The following is a 17,810-nucleotide window of genomic DNA, read 5'->3' as shown; positions in this document are numbered from 1 at the left end:
ATGCTTTTTATTGATCACATTCACTCATTGTTCCCATGCTGTCCAAGCCAACGTTACTCATTTTACAGAGACATGCGGATTTCCATTCTTGGCCGACATGATTCCCACCTAGACAGCCACCAATGTTAGTCATTTGCAAAGTGTTAAATTAACTATTGAAATCACATTCATAGGTATGTGTGAATGACTGCAATTACATAAAACAGTGGTCAACAAATTGGCAAAGACCACATGCCCCAATTGAATTACCTTATCACCAAATTTCAATCATCTCACTACTGTATTTTCTAGTAATTCCCTCAGAGTTTGCATTGTCAAAGTGCTCTCCTTTAGAATAGTGATCCATTTAAGCCGTTTTGTTTTTATAGCTATCAAAATATACAAATACTACAGCTGCTTAAGCAATTCTGGGAAAGTAATATATCATTCATGGTAGTTAAAAGACCCTACTGCTGTCACTATGAGAAAAAGTGGATCCGCAATGTGCTACATACTACTACAGACTAGAGGAGGATTCCATATGCATCTCAGAGACAAAGGAAAGCAATGTCTTATCCATTAAGTAATCCAAGGACAATATTTCTATTCACTCACTCTTGGCTGAGGGTTATTCTCGACATAGGTGATGCATCCTTCCTGTTCCGAACTCAGAATTTCATATGAAAAGTTGACTTAATTCAATAATTCATCCTTATCCCTTTTACATCAGGTTTGTAATAAAGGCTCCTTAAAAAGTCATGAAAAGCAAAATTCCTCATCATATCAACTGTTCTTCCTTTTCTTTTTTCTTTTTAACTTAAAAACCACTAATACTCCTCCCTTGTTATGGTTCCTTACATCTGTCTAGACATTTCTAGAAATAATATGGGGTAACATGAAGTAGGTGGGCCCGCCAGAATCATGTACTTGCCTATGGCAAGAAAACCGCCTGAACAATACATGGTACCAAGCCCAAAGATGTTTCTTTACTTCTTTAAAATCCACATGGAATAGACTTAGCCAAACACAAACATTTGACATCATATATTGAGAGTTATTTTTTCCATCCCACTCATGCTTTACAAAGACAGCAAAAATCAACAGTTCCGAGACCTGTTCAGGTAAATGCAGATAGTACAATGCACCACCAGAAGTATTTGTTCGCTCCAAAAGATAGGAAATTTAATTAAAATCAGACAACACATTTCAAGATTAATCATAAAATAAACCTGCAAAATATTGAACTTTCAGTCTAAAGTGATTTGGTGGGGGGCTAAAGCAGAGGTGGACATATGAAATGGGCAGCCATTTTAGCTGCACAGGGGCTCCAGTGGGAGTAGAGCCAGGCCAGGAAGATATGTGGTAAAAGGTATGCTGGTGAAGAAATAGCTTTCTCACTCGATGCTGCAATGTTCTTTCCTCCCCCTGCGTAAATTCTGCTACTCTGACTCAGGACATTGACAGATTCCATGGGCCCCTCCCTCAGTGCCCAGAAGATTGCTTTACATATAATTATATGCTTTTCTTGAATTGTGGTCTTTCTCAGAATTCAAAGTCACAACCTGTAGCCTAGCAGACAAACTTTCACAGTGAGTCAGTCACTGGCAGCACTGCTAAGTATAGGAGGATCTTCTCTGCCTAAAGATATGAATAGCATTCCTCTTTACAGGGATATTGTACTGATAGTTTATAGAGATGTATCTATATACTGATAGAAACGGAATACAAAAAAGTAATGTTACTTTACTATAAAATTACTAAACCTGAGACGAACACTTCTGTTTTCCCAGTTTACCAGGTAAAGCTCTGTATTTGTAGCAGACACTGACTAATACTTCAGCTTACTTAAATGGGAATAAAAACTGCAAAATTAGGAACAACTACTACCAAAAGAAGACAAATGCCTATAACCCTTTAGTGACCGGGCCATTTAAACTAAAAAAATCTCACGTGTCACTTTATGTAGAAATAACTCTGGAATGCTTCAACATATCCCATTGATTTTGAGATTGTTTTTTTGTGATACATTATACTTTATGATAATGGTAAGTTTAGGTTGATATGTTTTGCCTTTATTTATAAAAATATCAGAAGTTTCACAAACATTTTAAATAATTTGCAATTTTCGAACTTTGAATGATTATGCCTTTAATCCAGATCGTGATACCACACAAAAACATTAATAAACAACATTTCCCTCATGTCTACTTTACATCAGCGGTGACCTTCGGCACTCCTGCTTGGCAATAAGATACAGTGTTAAAAGACATCGGTTGGGTAGATGTGGTGTAATCCACTAAAAAAAAAAATTATCAGATCAAATCGGTCAAGAGTGCTGCACTCTAAACAAACAGAGGTGGTGCTTGAAGGAAAATAAAGTACAACTAAAACGGTGATCATCGGCACTCCTGCCTGGCTATAGGATACAGCAGAGGTGTCAAACTGCATTCCTCGAGGGCCGCCAACAGGTCATGTTTTCAGGATTTCCTTGTATTGCACAGGTGATAATTTAATCACCTGCACAGAATGATTCCAGCACCTTGTGGAATGCTAAGGAAATCCTGAAAACATGACCTGTTGGCGGCCCTCGAGGAATGCAGTTTGACACCTCTGGGACATATTGTTAAAAGACATCTCTTTGTTTAGAGTGCACTACTCTTGACTGATAACTTTTTTGTATTTAATGTATTTTAACACTGTATCCTATGGCCAGGCAGGAATGCCGAAGGTCACCGTTTTAGTTGTACTTTACATCAGCACCATTTGTAAAATGTTATTTTATTTTGTTAGTATTTTAGAAAGTTTAAAAATGTAGCAGTAATTTTTCAATTTTTCAAGGAAATTTACAAAACGTTTTATTTTTAGGGACCTGTTCAGTTTTGATTGACTTTGGGGATCCTGTATATTGGAAAACTCCAAGTGGTATTTTATAATCCGCTCCCCTCAACGTATTCAAAATTGATATCGGTAGTTCATTAATCCTTCAGGTGCTGTTCAGGAATTAATGCAAAGTAGCATGACCGGAATGAAAAAGGTTATTTTTATCACCTAAATTTTGATAACTTCTGAATATGCCGCAGTAGCCGGCAGTCTCTTAGGCCGTTATTTGGACGTGAATTGCCATGGCAAACATTAGAACCACACGATCAAGATCTCAGGCTGCCAATGGAGTGAAAGAGCAGGCCCCACACTCTGTTAACCATTTAGATGCTGTAGTCACTAATGACAGTGGCATTTAAGGGGTTAAATGACCATTACCAGTGCCAACACTGATCGTGGCTGATGCAGCAAGCTGTCAGCTATAGTGTACAGCTAACAGCTACAGGATTGTCACCTGTCGGGGATACTAGTCTCTTATCGCAGGTCAGTAAAAAGACGTATTTGGTGGTCACTAAGGGGATAAACAATTAAGAGACGTAGAGCTCAATGGAGTGCCACGTCTCCGTCACTCAGCTAACTGTTGGCAGGTTCTGGTAGTCGGACACTTACAATCTGTTATTAACCAGCTAGCCAAAGGATAGGAATTTTGTAATTAATAGAATGGTTTTAAAAATTGTAATATTTAGATGAAATAGTTAAGGTTATTTTTATGTTTCATTGTAAGTTCAGTTTACAGCCTGTATTCTATCACTGACTGCTCAGAGGAGCTACAGTAATACAAATGATCTAAGTCTTTGCTTTAATACATCTCCAAATCAGAGCACCTCCTTAGGTTCAAAAACATTGCTAGTTGTGTAGGTACATAAGAAGTAGAAAGTTATTTTAAAATGTATTGGCACCAATGCAGGAAATTTCCTGTTATAAACTATTGTGTTCCCTGTGAAGAAAATATCATTCCTATATTACATTTCTGATATAAGACAGCACCACACATCCCTTAAAGGGAACCTGTCAGCAGGCCACTGCCTTTCAGGGCTTATCTACAACATTCTATAATGCTGTAGATAAGCCCCAGTCCAACTTGCAAGATAAGAAAAATAAGTTTTATTATACTCTCCCAGGGGGCAGTCCGGTCCGATGGGTGTTGAAGGTCCGGGTCCGGCGCCTCCCATCTTCTTGCAATGCCTCCCACCTGCTTGCTTCATCGCTCCCCAGCATTGCCCTCCTGCGCAGGCATACTTATCTGCCCTGTTGAGGGCAGAGTAAAGTACTGCAGTGCGCAGGCGCTGGGCCTCTCTGACCTTTCCCGGCACCTGCGCACTGCAGTACTTTACTCTGCACTCAATGGGGCAGATAAGTACGCCTGCGCAGGAGAGTGATGCCGGGGAGCGATGAAGCAAGCAGGTGTGCGGCATCCCAAGAAGATGGGTGGCACCGGACCTGCGACACCGATCGGACCAGACAGCCCCCCCGGGTGAGTATAATAAAACTTGTTTTTCTTATCTTGCAGGTCGGACTGGGGGGGATTATCTAAAGCATTATAGAATGCTGTATATAAGCCCTGAAAGTCAGTGGCCGTATCTTATATCGGCCAAAACTGTTGACAGGTTCCCTTTAAAACAATCCTAACTTAATACAGCAAATTGTAAGTTTTACTTAAAGCCCCTGACCGTATGACTCCTGGATTATTAGTCTATGGCAGTCACAGTTCTCATTCCTCTTTGACCTGATGTCAAAAGAAAAACAGCAGTTGATATTGCCAAATCCATTGACTAATGATGTGCACATTCATTTTCCAGACATAAATCAATATGCACTGTATGATTTCTTTTCTCTAAAAGTATACTGTAGGTATTCTATCTGCCCTCTGCGTGTTATGACAGGCATCAGGATACAAACAAGTCTTGGCCCCATCTCATACAGAACGGGCTGGCTGCAGATGTTCTCCTACATGCCGCATCTTGTCCCAAGCAAGAACAATCATCTCGGAAACATCGTTTTGTATTCTTTGCCCTCAGCAAAAAACTGAGGAGTGGTTATATAAATACTTGTATAAAATACTTTCCTGAAGGAACTCAAAATATATGTGTTGTGCTCCTGACTAATTCTTACAAAACATACAATGTGAATATGGCTTCAATTTTGTCATTTCTTTCCTTGGTGGGTTCTTACAATTGATTAGCTAATATCAGTAGAACATATAGTACTGTCAAAATGTATGCTTATGTAGATCTGAAAATCGTATCCCAACTCCGATCACCAGCATAAAGTAGTGAAGAGGTCAATTAGGTGATAAGAAATCACTATAATATCCTTCCATTGACCCAATGGCTATTAAATTCCCAGGTCTTTCTTCAATAGGAACATAGCATGGTGGGAAAAAGGGTACACATTCTGAAAAAATTCAATCAAGGGATGGTGAAGGTTATCGATGAATTGAAGGGTTGCGTGTAAACTATATATTTTTTTCTGCCCTATGGATCCAGAGGAAGTCATAAAATTCCAAAGGCAAGAATCAAATCTGCCATAAAAAAAATCTAAACTATTACTAAAAGACTGGATAAAGTTTACCATGAATTATGAATCTTAAAAAAAACAGTTTAATATTTTTAGAGGATCTAAAACGTACGTAAAACATATGTAAAGATGTATGACATTAGATGTCAAACATGACAACAGCATACGTCAGAGATGCCATCTATTGTGCATTACCCATCCATAGATGCCATTATTATTATTATTTTAATTTAAAAAAAAACACTTCAAAATTAGATTCTGGTTATTTTTTTTTCCATACACTTGTTTCTGCGCTTTGTTGACTGTCCTCCACGTAGGGATATTGCTGTTGTGCCACATTCTTATCGTTTGACTTGGGTGCGGTCAAGAGTAACATTTGTTGATGTTGTTTAGCTTCCATTTCATTTGATACATTGTTCACAATCATGGTATCTCTTAAAGGGAATTTGTCACCAAGTTTATGTTGCCTAATCTGAAGGCAGCATAAACCAAGATCCGTGTCACTATTTTATTAGCTGCAGAGTATGTCCAGCAGTGAGGTATTATTATCCATGATTCTTCCTGCCATTCTGCAGCAAATACTTAGGGAGAAAGTTTTCAATCTTCCAAGAGCGAAGAGTAGACACAGCTCATGAATTTGGAGACCACCTGAGCATGTACACATCATTAAAGTGAACCTTTCATTTCCAAAAACGCCATTTACCTGCAAATATATGGATACTTTGCAAGCAAATCATGTTTAAATTATGCCTGGTATGTCTTGCAGAAGCAGCAGCTACAGGGAGAAAACTTGGTTTTATTCTCCCTGTAGCAGCTCCCTACTGGTCATTGGGACTGTGCATGCATGGGGTTGTTATAGTCACAACTCATTATATAGTGGAGGCACTGAGTTTTCCTTGGAATTTTAATTAACAGCCTGCTTGCACACTTACTGCACATATGCTGCAGTCAAAGCAACGGGGAGTGATTACAGCCTTGCTCATAGTACAGTTGTGCTCAAAACTTTACATACCCCAGCAAAATTTTTTGCTTTCTTGGCCTTTTTTCAGAGAATGTGAATGATCACACCAAAACTTTTTCCCAAATTATGGTTAGTGGTTGGGTGTAGCCATTTATTGTCAAACTATTGTGTTTTAACTTTTTAAATCATAATGAGAACCCAAAACATCCAAATGACCCTGATCAAAAGTTTACATACCCCATTTCTTAATACCGTGTATTGCCCCCTCTAACATCAATGACAGCTTGATGTCTTTTGTGGTAGTTGTGAATGAGGTTCTTTATTTTCTCAGATGGTAAAGCTGCCCACTCTTCTTGGCAAAAAGCCTCTAGTTCCTGTAAATTCGTGGCCTGTCTAGTATGAACTGTGTGCTTGAGATCTCCCCAGAGGGGCTCAATGATATTGAGGTCAGGAGACTGAGACCACTCCAGAACCTTCACTTTGCTCTGCTGTAGCCAATTTTCCTCCAGTATTTGCTGATAGCATGCTGCATTCATCTTTCCTTCAACTTTGCAGCTCACCCATCCCCAATACACCAGCGATCCACCTCCATGTTTTACAGTAGGAATGGTGTTTCTTTCATCTTAGGCCTTGTTGACCTCTCTACAAATGTAATGTTTATGGTTGTGGCCAAAATGTTCAATTTTAGTCTCATCACTCCAAATTACCTTGTTCCAGAAGTTTTGAGGCTTGCGTAATGTAGGCAAGATACTTTGCGGCATTGCGCAGTTTTTTTTTTTTTGGTTTTTTTTTTTACAGAGCCCCTGATTTTCCATTTGTTAATCACAGTTTGAACACTGCTGACTGGCATCATCAATTCCTTGGATATCTTTTTGTATCCCTTTCCTGTTTTATACAGTTCAACTACCTTTTCCCGCAGATCCATTGACAATTCTTTTGCTTTCCTCATGACTCACAGTCAAGAAATATAAGTGGCTAGATGAAAGATGCAAGAGTGTCTGGATCCCAGAAACTCACTTCGCTTTTTTGCACACACACTGATTACAAGCAAACAGGTCACAAGTCACAATGTTACATTTCGTAGCCATTAACCCCTTTCTGCCAGCAGATCCCCTGCTTTAAGGTGGCCTCCGGCGGTGAGCCCACCTTAAAGCCACGACATGTCAGCTGTTTTGTACAGCTGACATGTGCGCGCAATGAGCGCAAGCGGAATCGCAATCCGCCCGCGCCCATTAACTAGTTAAATGCCGCCGTCAAGCGCTGACAGCGGCATTTAACTAGCGCTCCTGGCCGCGCGGCCGGAAGTGCTCGCACCGCTGACCCCCGTCACATGATCGGGGGTCAGCGGTGCATTGCCATAACAACCAGAGGTCTCCTTGAGACCTCTATGGTTGTTGATGGCCGATTGCTTTGAGCGCCACCCTGTGGTCGGCGCTCAAAGTACACCACCATTTCTACTACATAGAGATGATCTGTACTTCACCTCTAGGTAGCAGAGCCGATCGCGTAGTGCATGCTTCTAGCCTCCTATGGAGGCTATTGAAGCATGCCAAAATTAAAAATAGTGTTTAAAAATATTAAAAAAATAAAAAAATATATAAAAGTTTAAATCACCCCCTTTTCGCCCCAAACAAAATAAAACAATTAAAAAAAATCAAACCTACACATATTTGGTATCGCCGCGTTCAGAATCGCCCAATCTATCAATAAAAATAAAGGATTAACCTGACCGCTAAATGGCGTAGCGAGAAAAAAAATCAAAACGCCAAAATTACGTTTTTTTGGTCGCCGCGACATTGCATTAAAACGCAATAACGGGCGATCAAAAGAACGTATCTACACCAAAATGGAATCATTAAAAATGGCAGCTTGGCACGCAAAAATTAAGCCCTCACCTGACCCCAGATCACGAAAATTGGAGACGCTACGGGTATCGGAAAATCGCACATTTTTTTATTTTTTTTTGCAAACTTTGGAATTTTTTTCCACCATTTAGATAAAAAATAACCTAGATATATTAGGTGTCTATGAACTCGTAATGACCTGGAGAATCATAATGGCAGGTTAGTTTTAGCATTTTGTGAACCTAGCAAAAAAGCCAAACGAAAAACAAGTGTGAGATTGCACTTTTTTTGCAATTTCATCACACTTGGAATTTTTTTCCCGTTTTCTGTTACACGGCATGGTAAAAACAATGGTATCGTTCAAAAGTACATCTCGTCCCGCAAAAAATAAGCCCTCACATGGCCATATTGACGGAAAAATAAAAAAGTTATGGTTCTGGGAAGGAGGGGAGCGAAAAACGAAAACGAAAAAAGCTCCGGGGGTGAAGGGGTTAAAACCCATTTGTGTCAACTTCTATGCATGTTATCAGGCCCAAATCACCAGGGTATGTGAACTTTTGATCAGAGTCATTTGGATGTTTTGGGCTGTAATTATGATGATTTAAATAGAGAAAACACAGTAGTTTGACAAATGGCTTCACCCAACCACTAACAATGAGTACAGAAAAAGTTTTGGCGTTCTCATTCATATCTGAATAAAGGTCAAAAAAGCAAAAATTCTGCCGGGGTATGTAAACTTTTGAACACAACTGTATATAGAGAGTGATGACAGGTACATCTCGCTGCACCGCCCCAATAACTGGAAGAGAGAGGCTGTATACAGAAAAGTTTATTTCTGTTCCATGACCACTGCTCTAGTAACAAAGATATGATTTAAATGCTATTTATCTGCACACCAAGAGATTCTGACACAGCGAGACCAAAAGAGCGAGGACAAGAGCGCGAGAGAGCAAACCAGAAGAGAGAGAGCAAACCAGAAGGGAGAGAGCAAACCAGAAGAGAGAGAGCAAACCAGAAGAGAGAGAGCAAACCAGAAGAGAGAGAGCAAACAAGAGAGATACCTGCTGATCATAAGAGCTAACATTCTACGGAAGAGATTACCCAGTAATTCTAGAGATGGGAAATTACTTTGCTGTGCAAAATTGTGCTCCATTGGGAACCACTGATTTGAGATGGCCCCAACCACAACAACTGTACAAGGAAAGATAATCCGCTTGATGTCATAGCGGCAGAGCATTTTGGGAAGCCTACCCTGCAATGCATACATCATTGGCCCAAGAACATCTTATTTAAGTATATAGTGATCTACCTTTTTATATCTAAAATTGTTTTAGGTTACAGATTATACATATTTTATTTAAAAGTCTACATCAGGAAGAAAAAAAAAATGGAAACAGCCTACAATAACTAAAGTATACTGTTCACCTCCTCCATCCTCTTTTGGCACAGATTTTGCCACCGCTGAGGTCACTAATTCACTGAACAGGGGGCCAACCCCTGTACCTGCTAAGGTTTATAAAGTCAAGTTTTTTTTGTCATTTTAGAGCATTTTCTGCAATTTTGTTTATTACGAAGGCAGAGAGATCATTTGAATTGTAAAGTAAAAGTAAGGGTTCGCCTCCTTCTTTAATACCCATCAGTGGTCAGTCACAAGAGGACTATAAAACACTAGCATTCAATAGCATATTGGGAAATTATAAATTGCATTTGTGATCTTAAGACATTTTAGAATTAAATTAGCGGCTCGTCATGCAGTACATTAATGAGCAACACAAGAAGCCAGAAATGGCAATAAGTTATCAACAGTCAACGCTAGTGATAACATCTTCGGGGTCGGTGGCAAATCTCTAAATTATTACTTGGCAACAGACAAGAAACCAGGTGCTTCTATTTTATGGCAAGTTAAAAGCAGAGATCTAATGTTCTGACCACCTGTCTGATCGCCAGCATGTTTGTAGGGCTGACATGAAAGAAAGCAGACAAAAATCACAACATCCTTATCCTCATAAAAACACAAAACTAAAAGCAAATACATAGCAAATGCCTTTTCTAGGCAACTAACAATATATATGAAGCAAAAGCATGAAACAGAGAAAATCCCAACTTCTGTCATTCAGTAATCCAATAATCTGCCACTTTCAGTAAACTTGAGACAGATTTTTTATATGTCTACAGTTGCTATTTGGCTCATAAATTCTAGTCTCATTGAATATCGCCATAGGCTTTGGAATGTATTTATTGTTCACCTTCACACGGTGATTTCATTTTTATATGCTGAAAGCAGTTTTAATCCAGGCTTCCAGTCCCATTTTCTATAGTAAAACAGGGTGGAGTTTCATTTTAGAATATGGCAATTAAAAATAACTATCAACTTTTCGAATCTACAAGTCTGGTAGAGGTGTAGTCAGTCATTTTTGTATAGTTACAAAGGGTCAAATTTCTATGGGTATTTAAGGAGCAATTATGAGGTTGAAATCGTTGAACTCTGTGAGATGCAGCTATAGACGAAAGGGGCATAGAACTATGGACCTTAAGAGGATGGTGAGGAAACTTCTGTCATCTTCTGTCCTGCCTCTGACCAATATAGTCAATGTTTTTAGTAGGGATATGGATACCATGAAAGTTTCTCTTGAAATGGCTTTTATTTGGGATTAGTTGAAAAGGTAGTAAACGGCAGAGCGACAACCAGAAATAATACCCCAAAAATCTACCTTTGCTTAAGTGCTGCCACTACAGTGCTCCCCAACAGTGTCTGATTACTTCCCTGGAGTGATCATGTGCTTCCGACCGATGTGTCCACTGCAGCCATTCACTTGCCTCAGTGGTGATGTTGGCATGCAAAGCACCAGGCCACCGAGATCAGTGATTGGCTTCAACAATCACATTAGTAAAAGGCATGGAACCGCTGCAAAGACAAACAAAGATTGACCATGAGCACTGGAGTGATATAGAGTTGTTAGACCATAGGTGGATTTTCCAGGTAATGTAATGGTTCTTTTGTTATTTTATAATATATAACTTTTTTATTAATTTTTTTTCCCAAAAAATATTGAAATTTTAGTTGCAAAGAGATAAAGTCTTAATAGAAAAATAGAAAAAAAAGTAATTAAAAAAAATATAGAGTGTGTTGTTAGAACTTTAGAATGGGTTAAAGAGGACATTTGTTCTCTCCTAATGGTCATACATTATATATACACACACATCACACATACATGTATTCGCCATAACATAAAAATTCTGCAGCATATTTTTACATAAACCCATGGTGTATTGTCATTCTTCTATTCTTCCTAAAATGGACGAATTAATTGACAAATGGGTGTCAACTGCCACTATCCAAATCAAGTTCAGATTGTGAGACTGTAGGAGGACACACCCCTTTGACAGGGGAAGTGGTAACGCCCAACTGACAATTCATAAATCGGAAGATTAACAGAATAACAGCACAATGTAGAGTTGGGAGAAACACGACTTAAACACTTTAATTTCCTTTGAAATCATTTTTATTAAACTGGAGAATCTGAAATACTGTGAGGGCATGCTAAAATATCTGCTTTTTGTTACTAACGAGAGGCCAAAAGCAACCACCTGTCAATACACAAAAAAAAAAAAAAGCAAAATTGATTAAGTATAGAAGATGTAGCTTTATCATATCCTAATAATTACGGGTATATACTGGCTCTTAACTTCTACTCATTTAAGAAAGATAGGAAAGATAGTTGAGTAAAAACATCTTCCAACCAACAAATAATCAAAATGACAATTTCATGAATGTGATCACTCAGATCGGCCAAACACTGGTAGTGTAACATATGACCGCACACTCCATCGGAATTAGATTTTAAGTCAAGCCAAATTAAAGTCGCTAAAAAATAATATCTAAAGGGCAGGTCAATCACAGCTGCAATCTGATGTGAGTTGATTTAATTGCCTCTTTTAACATACTGACCACACATCTATGTGCACAGAACGATTGTTAATGTGATGCGAGAACTACAATTTTCATGCTTGCTTAAAATTCATCTCACCCAACGATCAAGCATTTTGCTCTTTCACCAAGGGATTGCTGGCCTTTTTAGATAGGAAAGTCATGTTCCCAATGTTCAGCCTGATTAGTGGCCATTCTACTTGAGCCTTTAAGGAGTATGTCACATCAAAACTCAAACTGAAGCACTCATACAGTCAAAAAGGTGACTTCGCCCCAATAAATATCATACCAGTAATGAAGATTTCATTACTTTATGTAATAAAATTGTTTTCATGTCAATTTAATTAGTGGTTTTTGATGCACCTTTGGCATGGCCAAGGGCTCAGTGCACTGGCTCCGACCTTCAATTAGCATCCTCTGTAGTGCTCCTTAGTTTGATGGACAGCGCTCGCTTTTAACATGGCATGAATTGAATCCCCGTGAATCTGCACTGACACTGCAAAAGGTAAGTGGTCCCATAGTTAGAGATAAGCAAATCTGTTTGGGTCCCTCCTTATTCGGCAAGCCATAGCGCTTACTGAATAGCCTGTTTGTTGGGCTCTCTATGTATGTGTTGTGACAGTGAAACAGCCGCGAGACATGCAGCTGCGGCGCCGGACGACTGATCAGCAGCTTATTCGGTAAGCGCTACAAGTTGCTGCCGTCATCCCCCATAAAGATACCGTGTGCGCGCTCAGCTCCTGAAGGTTCACTTTAGCCACGCAAAACCAGATGTACAATTCAGACATCACTAAAAGAGCGATGTCAATGAAGCCATGTTGAAGTGCAGAGGATGCTCAAAGGGTTGAAATCGTACACTGGGTCCATGGCCATTTCAAGGATGCAGCTAAGACCCTTAATTAGCAAATATGACAAAACAGTTTTTATTTAAAAATTAAAGCAATGAAATCTACAATAATTTCAGTTTGGGGGTGAAACTCCCCTTAACCCCTATAAACGGGGTGATTTTTTGTTTTGTGCTTTTGTTTTTTTCCTGTTCTTCCAAGAGCCTTAACTTTTTTATATTCCAGTTGATGTAGCCAGATGATGGCTTGTTATTTTTATTAATTTTTTATTTTTTTCGGGGGATAGTTTTGAATAACAATATTCAATGTACCATAGAGTAGAACACAAAACAAATGCAGAGAGATTGTGAAAGCAAAAATGAAATTTGGTCACAATTTTGGGGAGTTTTCTTTTATGGTAAATTTTACTCTGAATCACGACAGGTATGGGCAATTGCATGGAAACCAAAAGTTTATTATTTAAAGTGGAACCAAAATATTCATTATTCTTTAAAAACATTTTTGTTTTGTGTTGCCATTTTCCAAACACCCAAAACAAGTTTATCTTTTGTCAATTGAGCTGTGTGAGGGATTGTGTTTTAAGTGGTGAACTGACCATTTTATTGATCCCAATTAGGGGTGCATACAAAATCTTTTGTTTTTGTTGCATATTTTATTAAGGGAGGAGTTTGCGACAAAAAAAAACAAACCAAAAAAAAAAACAATTCTGTAGCTTTTTTTTTTTTTTTTTTTTTTTTTTAACTTACAGCATTATCCAATTGGGTTAATTTTGATACATCTACATATGTATATTTTAGTACAATTGTAATGGGTGAAAAGGAGGGGAACTTTAAATAGTGAAAAATTCCTATGAAGCTCAGTCAGTGGCTGAGCTTCACAGGAGTACCGAAATGGCAGCGGCAGTAGCCTCTTGGGGACCCCAGCTGCTATGGTAACCCACCAGTGCTGTGCAATTGTGTTATGGGAAGCTGATGGACGTAGGTGCACATGAGCACCAGCGTTCATTTGTTTAAACACCAGTGTCAGTGATTAGGGATAAGCTGACCCGTGGAAGTTCAGATTCCATTGAACTTTAGTCTAAAGTTCTGTTCAGCTCCTTAAACACACACAGTCTCACACTCAGATTTGTCCACCATGTGAACATGGTTCACAATGGTTTGCGACTCTTGAGGGTTCATACTGCCAATGACATACAGCCAGTGTGAAAGGGTAAGTGGTAGTCTGAAGGCTCCTTCCGACATTCATGAACATTAGACTAATATTGGATAACAATGTCATGCATCTCCCGACCAAGATTGCAACAGCCTCATCAAAATATATGAAACAAGACTGTCTACTCAGTGGGTTAATGAAGGTGTCAGAATTTTTCTTTAAACCCTATGGGGCTCACATTTACAGTCCAGTCAGTAGACTTTATATTATTTATTTGGAAGAAAAATGCCGATGACAATGCAACTTAGAGTCTTATAAAATTATTTCAACTAGAGCCTTGATGGCTGTAATATGTGTGACACAGAAAACTGGTTTTACAAGTCATATCTGACAGTAGGACATGTTTGCAAACAAATAGAAGTTGTTTTTTCTTCCAGCATTAGGCAGCATAATTTGTGAACTGAGCACAAATCTTAGGTGTAGCACACTCACTGTTGTCTCGTCATTCTGTAACCGATAGGAGGAGACATGGCGAGTGTTGCACATGGGAATCTGAATACTGAGAGTGTCTCACCGTACAGAGAGCAGGATAAATAATGCATCACTAATTACATGTTCTTAATTTCACTGGAGTAATGACACGGTGAACTCGTCAAAGAAACTTAATGTTCACTTCTTGTCATCCGAGGACCTCAATTATCTTTCCTTCCTCGAGTTTGCAGTAATAACACAGCAACACCCCATACAGGGACATCAAGATGTTGTTCAAGGGGGTTCCTAATATCAAGGCCATTGCTACTAGCCTTGTAATACAATAAATAGTTCCTATATTGGGAAAAGAAACCTTTAAGTACCAGCAAAATTGAAAACATACCTGTAAAAAAATGGAGATGCTCTTAGACGGTACAAGTTCTCCACGTGGAGATTCATATGGTGCAGGAGATCTTGCAGGCAATACTCCCTGAGAAACCTCATGCAAGTGAGAACTTGTGCAACCTAACCATCTATACCTGGGTAGCTTCCTGCTAATAAGAGATGATCCCTCTCAAGACTAGAGGACAATAAACCAAAACTTCATTCTACAAATGAATGACCTATTGAGGTCATGAAATCATTCCATGTTTTCAAAGTGTACACTAGTCTGCTTACCGTCCATGTGGCCGACTTGGCTGTACTGGACTGCTGAAATGAGACATCAAAGCTGTGAGGTCCCGGGTAATCAGTATTTGAAGGAATGGCTGGCGAAGGTGACAAGGCATCAAATGTGGAGCTTGGCTGAGCGTATGGCGATGGTGTGGTCACGCTGTTCTGTGCATGCTCATTGGTGTAAGGGCTGGTGGAAGAGGAACCATTCTGTATCTGCTGTTCCATACTATTCAGCAGGCCCAAGTTTGTGTACTGTGGCTAAAAAAAGAAAAAAAAAACGAACAAAATTAATTTCACAAAGCAACCCAAATAAGAAATACAGCTTTCGGTATATTTAAGTTTTACAACATTCTATTGCTGCAAAAGTTGTTCAAGGATATTAACATTTCTATTGTTTATATAGCCAATATCACCTGAAAAAAAAAAAATCATAGGATTCTGGATAGCATAATATAGGAGACCTAAATATGTCTCAAGTATATGGTGATAAAGATAGTGTGAAAAGTGGCTTATATAAGAATCAAGTGACATCTTGGAACCAACTGGAACTTGTAAACATTGTGCATGGCCCATGTATTTTACAGTCTTTGATATATTAAAAAAAACTACATTAAAATCTTTTCTATATTAACAGAAATGTAAGCTTTGCTTAAAGCCAAAAGGGTCACTGGTGGGTTGGCTGCCATTTCAGGATAATATATTTTATAGGAACCTGTTTGACTGCTTAAATATTAAACACAAACATGTAAGCTGTAATTAATATAGGACTTTCAAAAGCAACAACTGAAAGACAGATTTGAAGATCAGCATCTCAAAAGTGCAGAATGGGACACTCCCTAGTACATGACTGGTCTCAAAAAGGAAGATTAAATGGAAAACTGAAGCATGACAAACTACACCTTACACGAACATTAAAAAACTATTTGTTTATTTTACTCACTTAAACAGCACTACAGCACTTTACAAACATTATTGACACTGTCCCCATTGGGGCTCACAATCTAAATTCCCTATCAGTAGGTCTTTGGAATGTGGTGGGAAACCAGAGAACCCAGAGGAAACCCACGCAAACACGTGGAGAACATACAAACTCCTTGCAAATGTTGTCGATGGTGTGATTTGAACCCAGGACCCCAGCGCTGCAAGGCTGCAGTGTTAACCATTGAGCCACCATATACACACACAGTATGGAACAAACAATACATCGACAAAATATTAGAATACACATCTTAATAGTTGAATTCAGGTTTTTCATTCCGACCTATTGTTGCAGATGAATAACATTCATCTCTTAGCCATGTAATCTTCGTTAATGTACAATTGTGAAAGAATGGGTCATACTAAAGAGCTCACTGAATGGGAGTTTGGTACTGTAATAAGATGTGACCATCATAAGTCAGTTTGTGAAATGTATTCCCTACTATTCTACTATCAATTATAAGCGGTATTATTGAAAAGTGGAATGGCTTAGGAGCCTCAGCACCCCAGCCACAAAAAGGCAGACCACGTAAAGTTTCAGATTGTGGACTTCAAGTACTGAAGCAAATTGAATTTTGCCGTTATTGAGTCTACTTTGATGACTTGTAAGCTCTAAACCTCATCCGAAATTTACCTCTGCACAAAAAATATGTTCTACTGAGAGCTTTACGGCATGGGTAACATGGCCAAGACCTTGCGTGCAATTTTTAAAATCAGTGTTGAATTGAGTGGTGAAAAACAAACCACCACTGGACTGACAATGGAAACATGTTCTAACTGTATAGAGTGATGAATCACTTCTATGAGGCAGATTGGCAAATACCAAGAGAAAGTTAGCTGCCTGACTGCATTGTGGCAACTAGAATGTTTGGTGGAGTCGGCCCCATGCTCTGGACTGTTTAGTGATTGGCTTAGGACCCCTAGATCCAGTAAAAGGAAATCTTAATGTTTCAAGATACCGAGATATTTTGTTCTTCTAAGGCCTGCATGTTGCGCTTTTAAAATGTAGTACAGCACATAATCACTGCCTTTGGGGAATTTGAGTAGGAGTACTCATCTTTGAAACATCAAATATCTCTAAGATGGTGACTAAGAACAATCTGTTGCTTAATGGGAAGTGTGAATAAGCAAGCAAAAGAAATGAGTCAATCTTTACAAAATGTGTCCATTGTGGTGGTAAACTCCAACTACCTAACTAATCTGTCGTACGTCATGCAAAGAGTTTGCAGATCACAAAGTATCTGTCTGCAATGACCAATTTAGGTGGAGGGCTTTTATCTGTATTTTAAAGATTTTACCATCTCAAAATAATAGCACATCCTTGGATATGCAATGAATTTATCATCAGTGGGGAACTGACCTATTGGACTCCAAACCAATCCTAAGAATAACAAAATGTCAGTGCAAAGACTCCTTCAGGACTTTCTCTGCAAAGTGTTCCTCTATCCACCTGCTGTGCAGGGAATGGCTGCTACTTAAATGGAGATGCACTGCTGATCTCTGCACAGCTAGGGTTGATACTGTGCAGAGAAAAACAGCAAAGTGGATGCAATGCCAATCAGTCAAGGATCTGTGGTGAA

The 17,810-nt window shown here is 38.9% G+C and overlaps 1 protein-coding gene across 16 annotated transcripts in view; it reads right to left on the bottom strand.

Annotated features, from left to right (window-relative positions):
- TP63 (tumor protein p63) overlaps window positions 1-17,810 on the bottom strand; it is a 273,579-nt gene that overhangs the window by 39,460 nt on the left and 216,309 nt on the right. For all 16 annotated transcript variants that reach the window (XM_077290281.1, XM_077290289.1, XM_077290284.1 and 13 more), the window contains one exon: window positions 15,256-15,510. In XM_077290281.1, the coding sequence (XP_077146396.1) occupies window positions 15,256-15,510 (255 nt within the window). The remainder of the gene's footprint in view (window positions 1-15,255; window positions 15,511-17,810) is intronic.

This window comes from Ranitomeya variabilis, chromosome 2 (assembly GCF_051348905.1).
Source record: "Ranitomeya variabilis isolate aRanVar5 chromosome 2, aRanVar5.hap1, whole genome shotgun sequence".
NCBI lineage: Eukaryota > Metazoa > Chordata > Amphibia > Anura > Dendrobatidae > Ranitomeya > Ranitomeya variabilis.
Note: the sequence above shows the minus strand (reverse complement) of the source record. Positions and strands in the feature narration are given on the sequence as shown.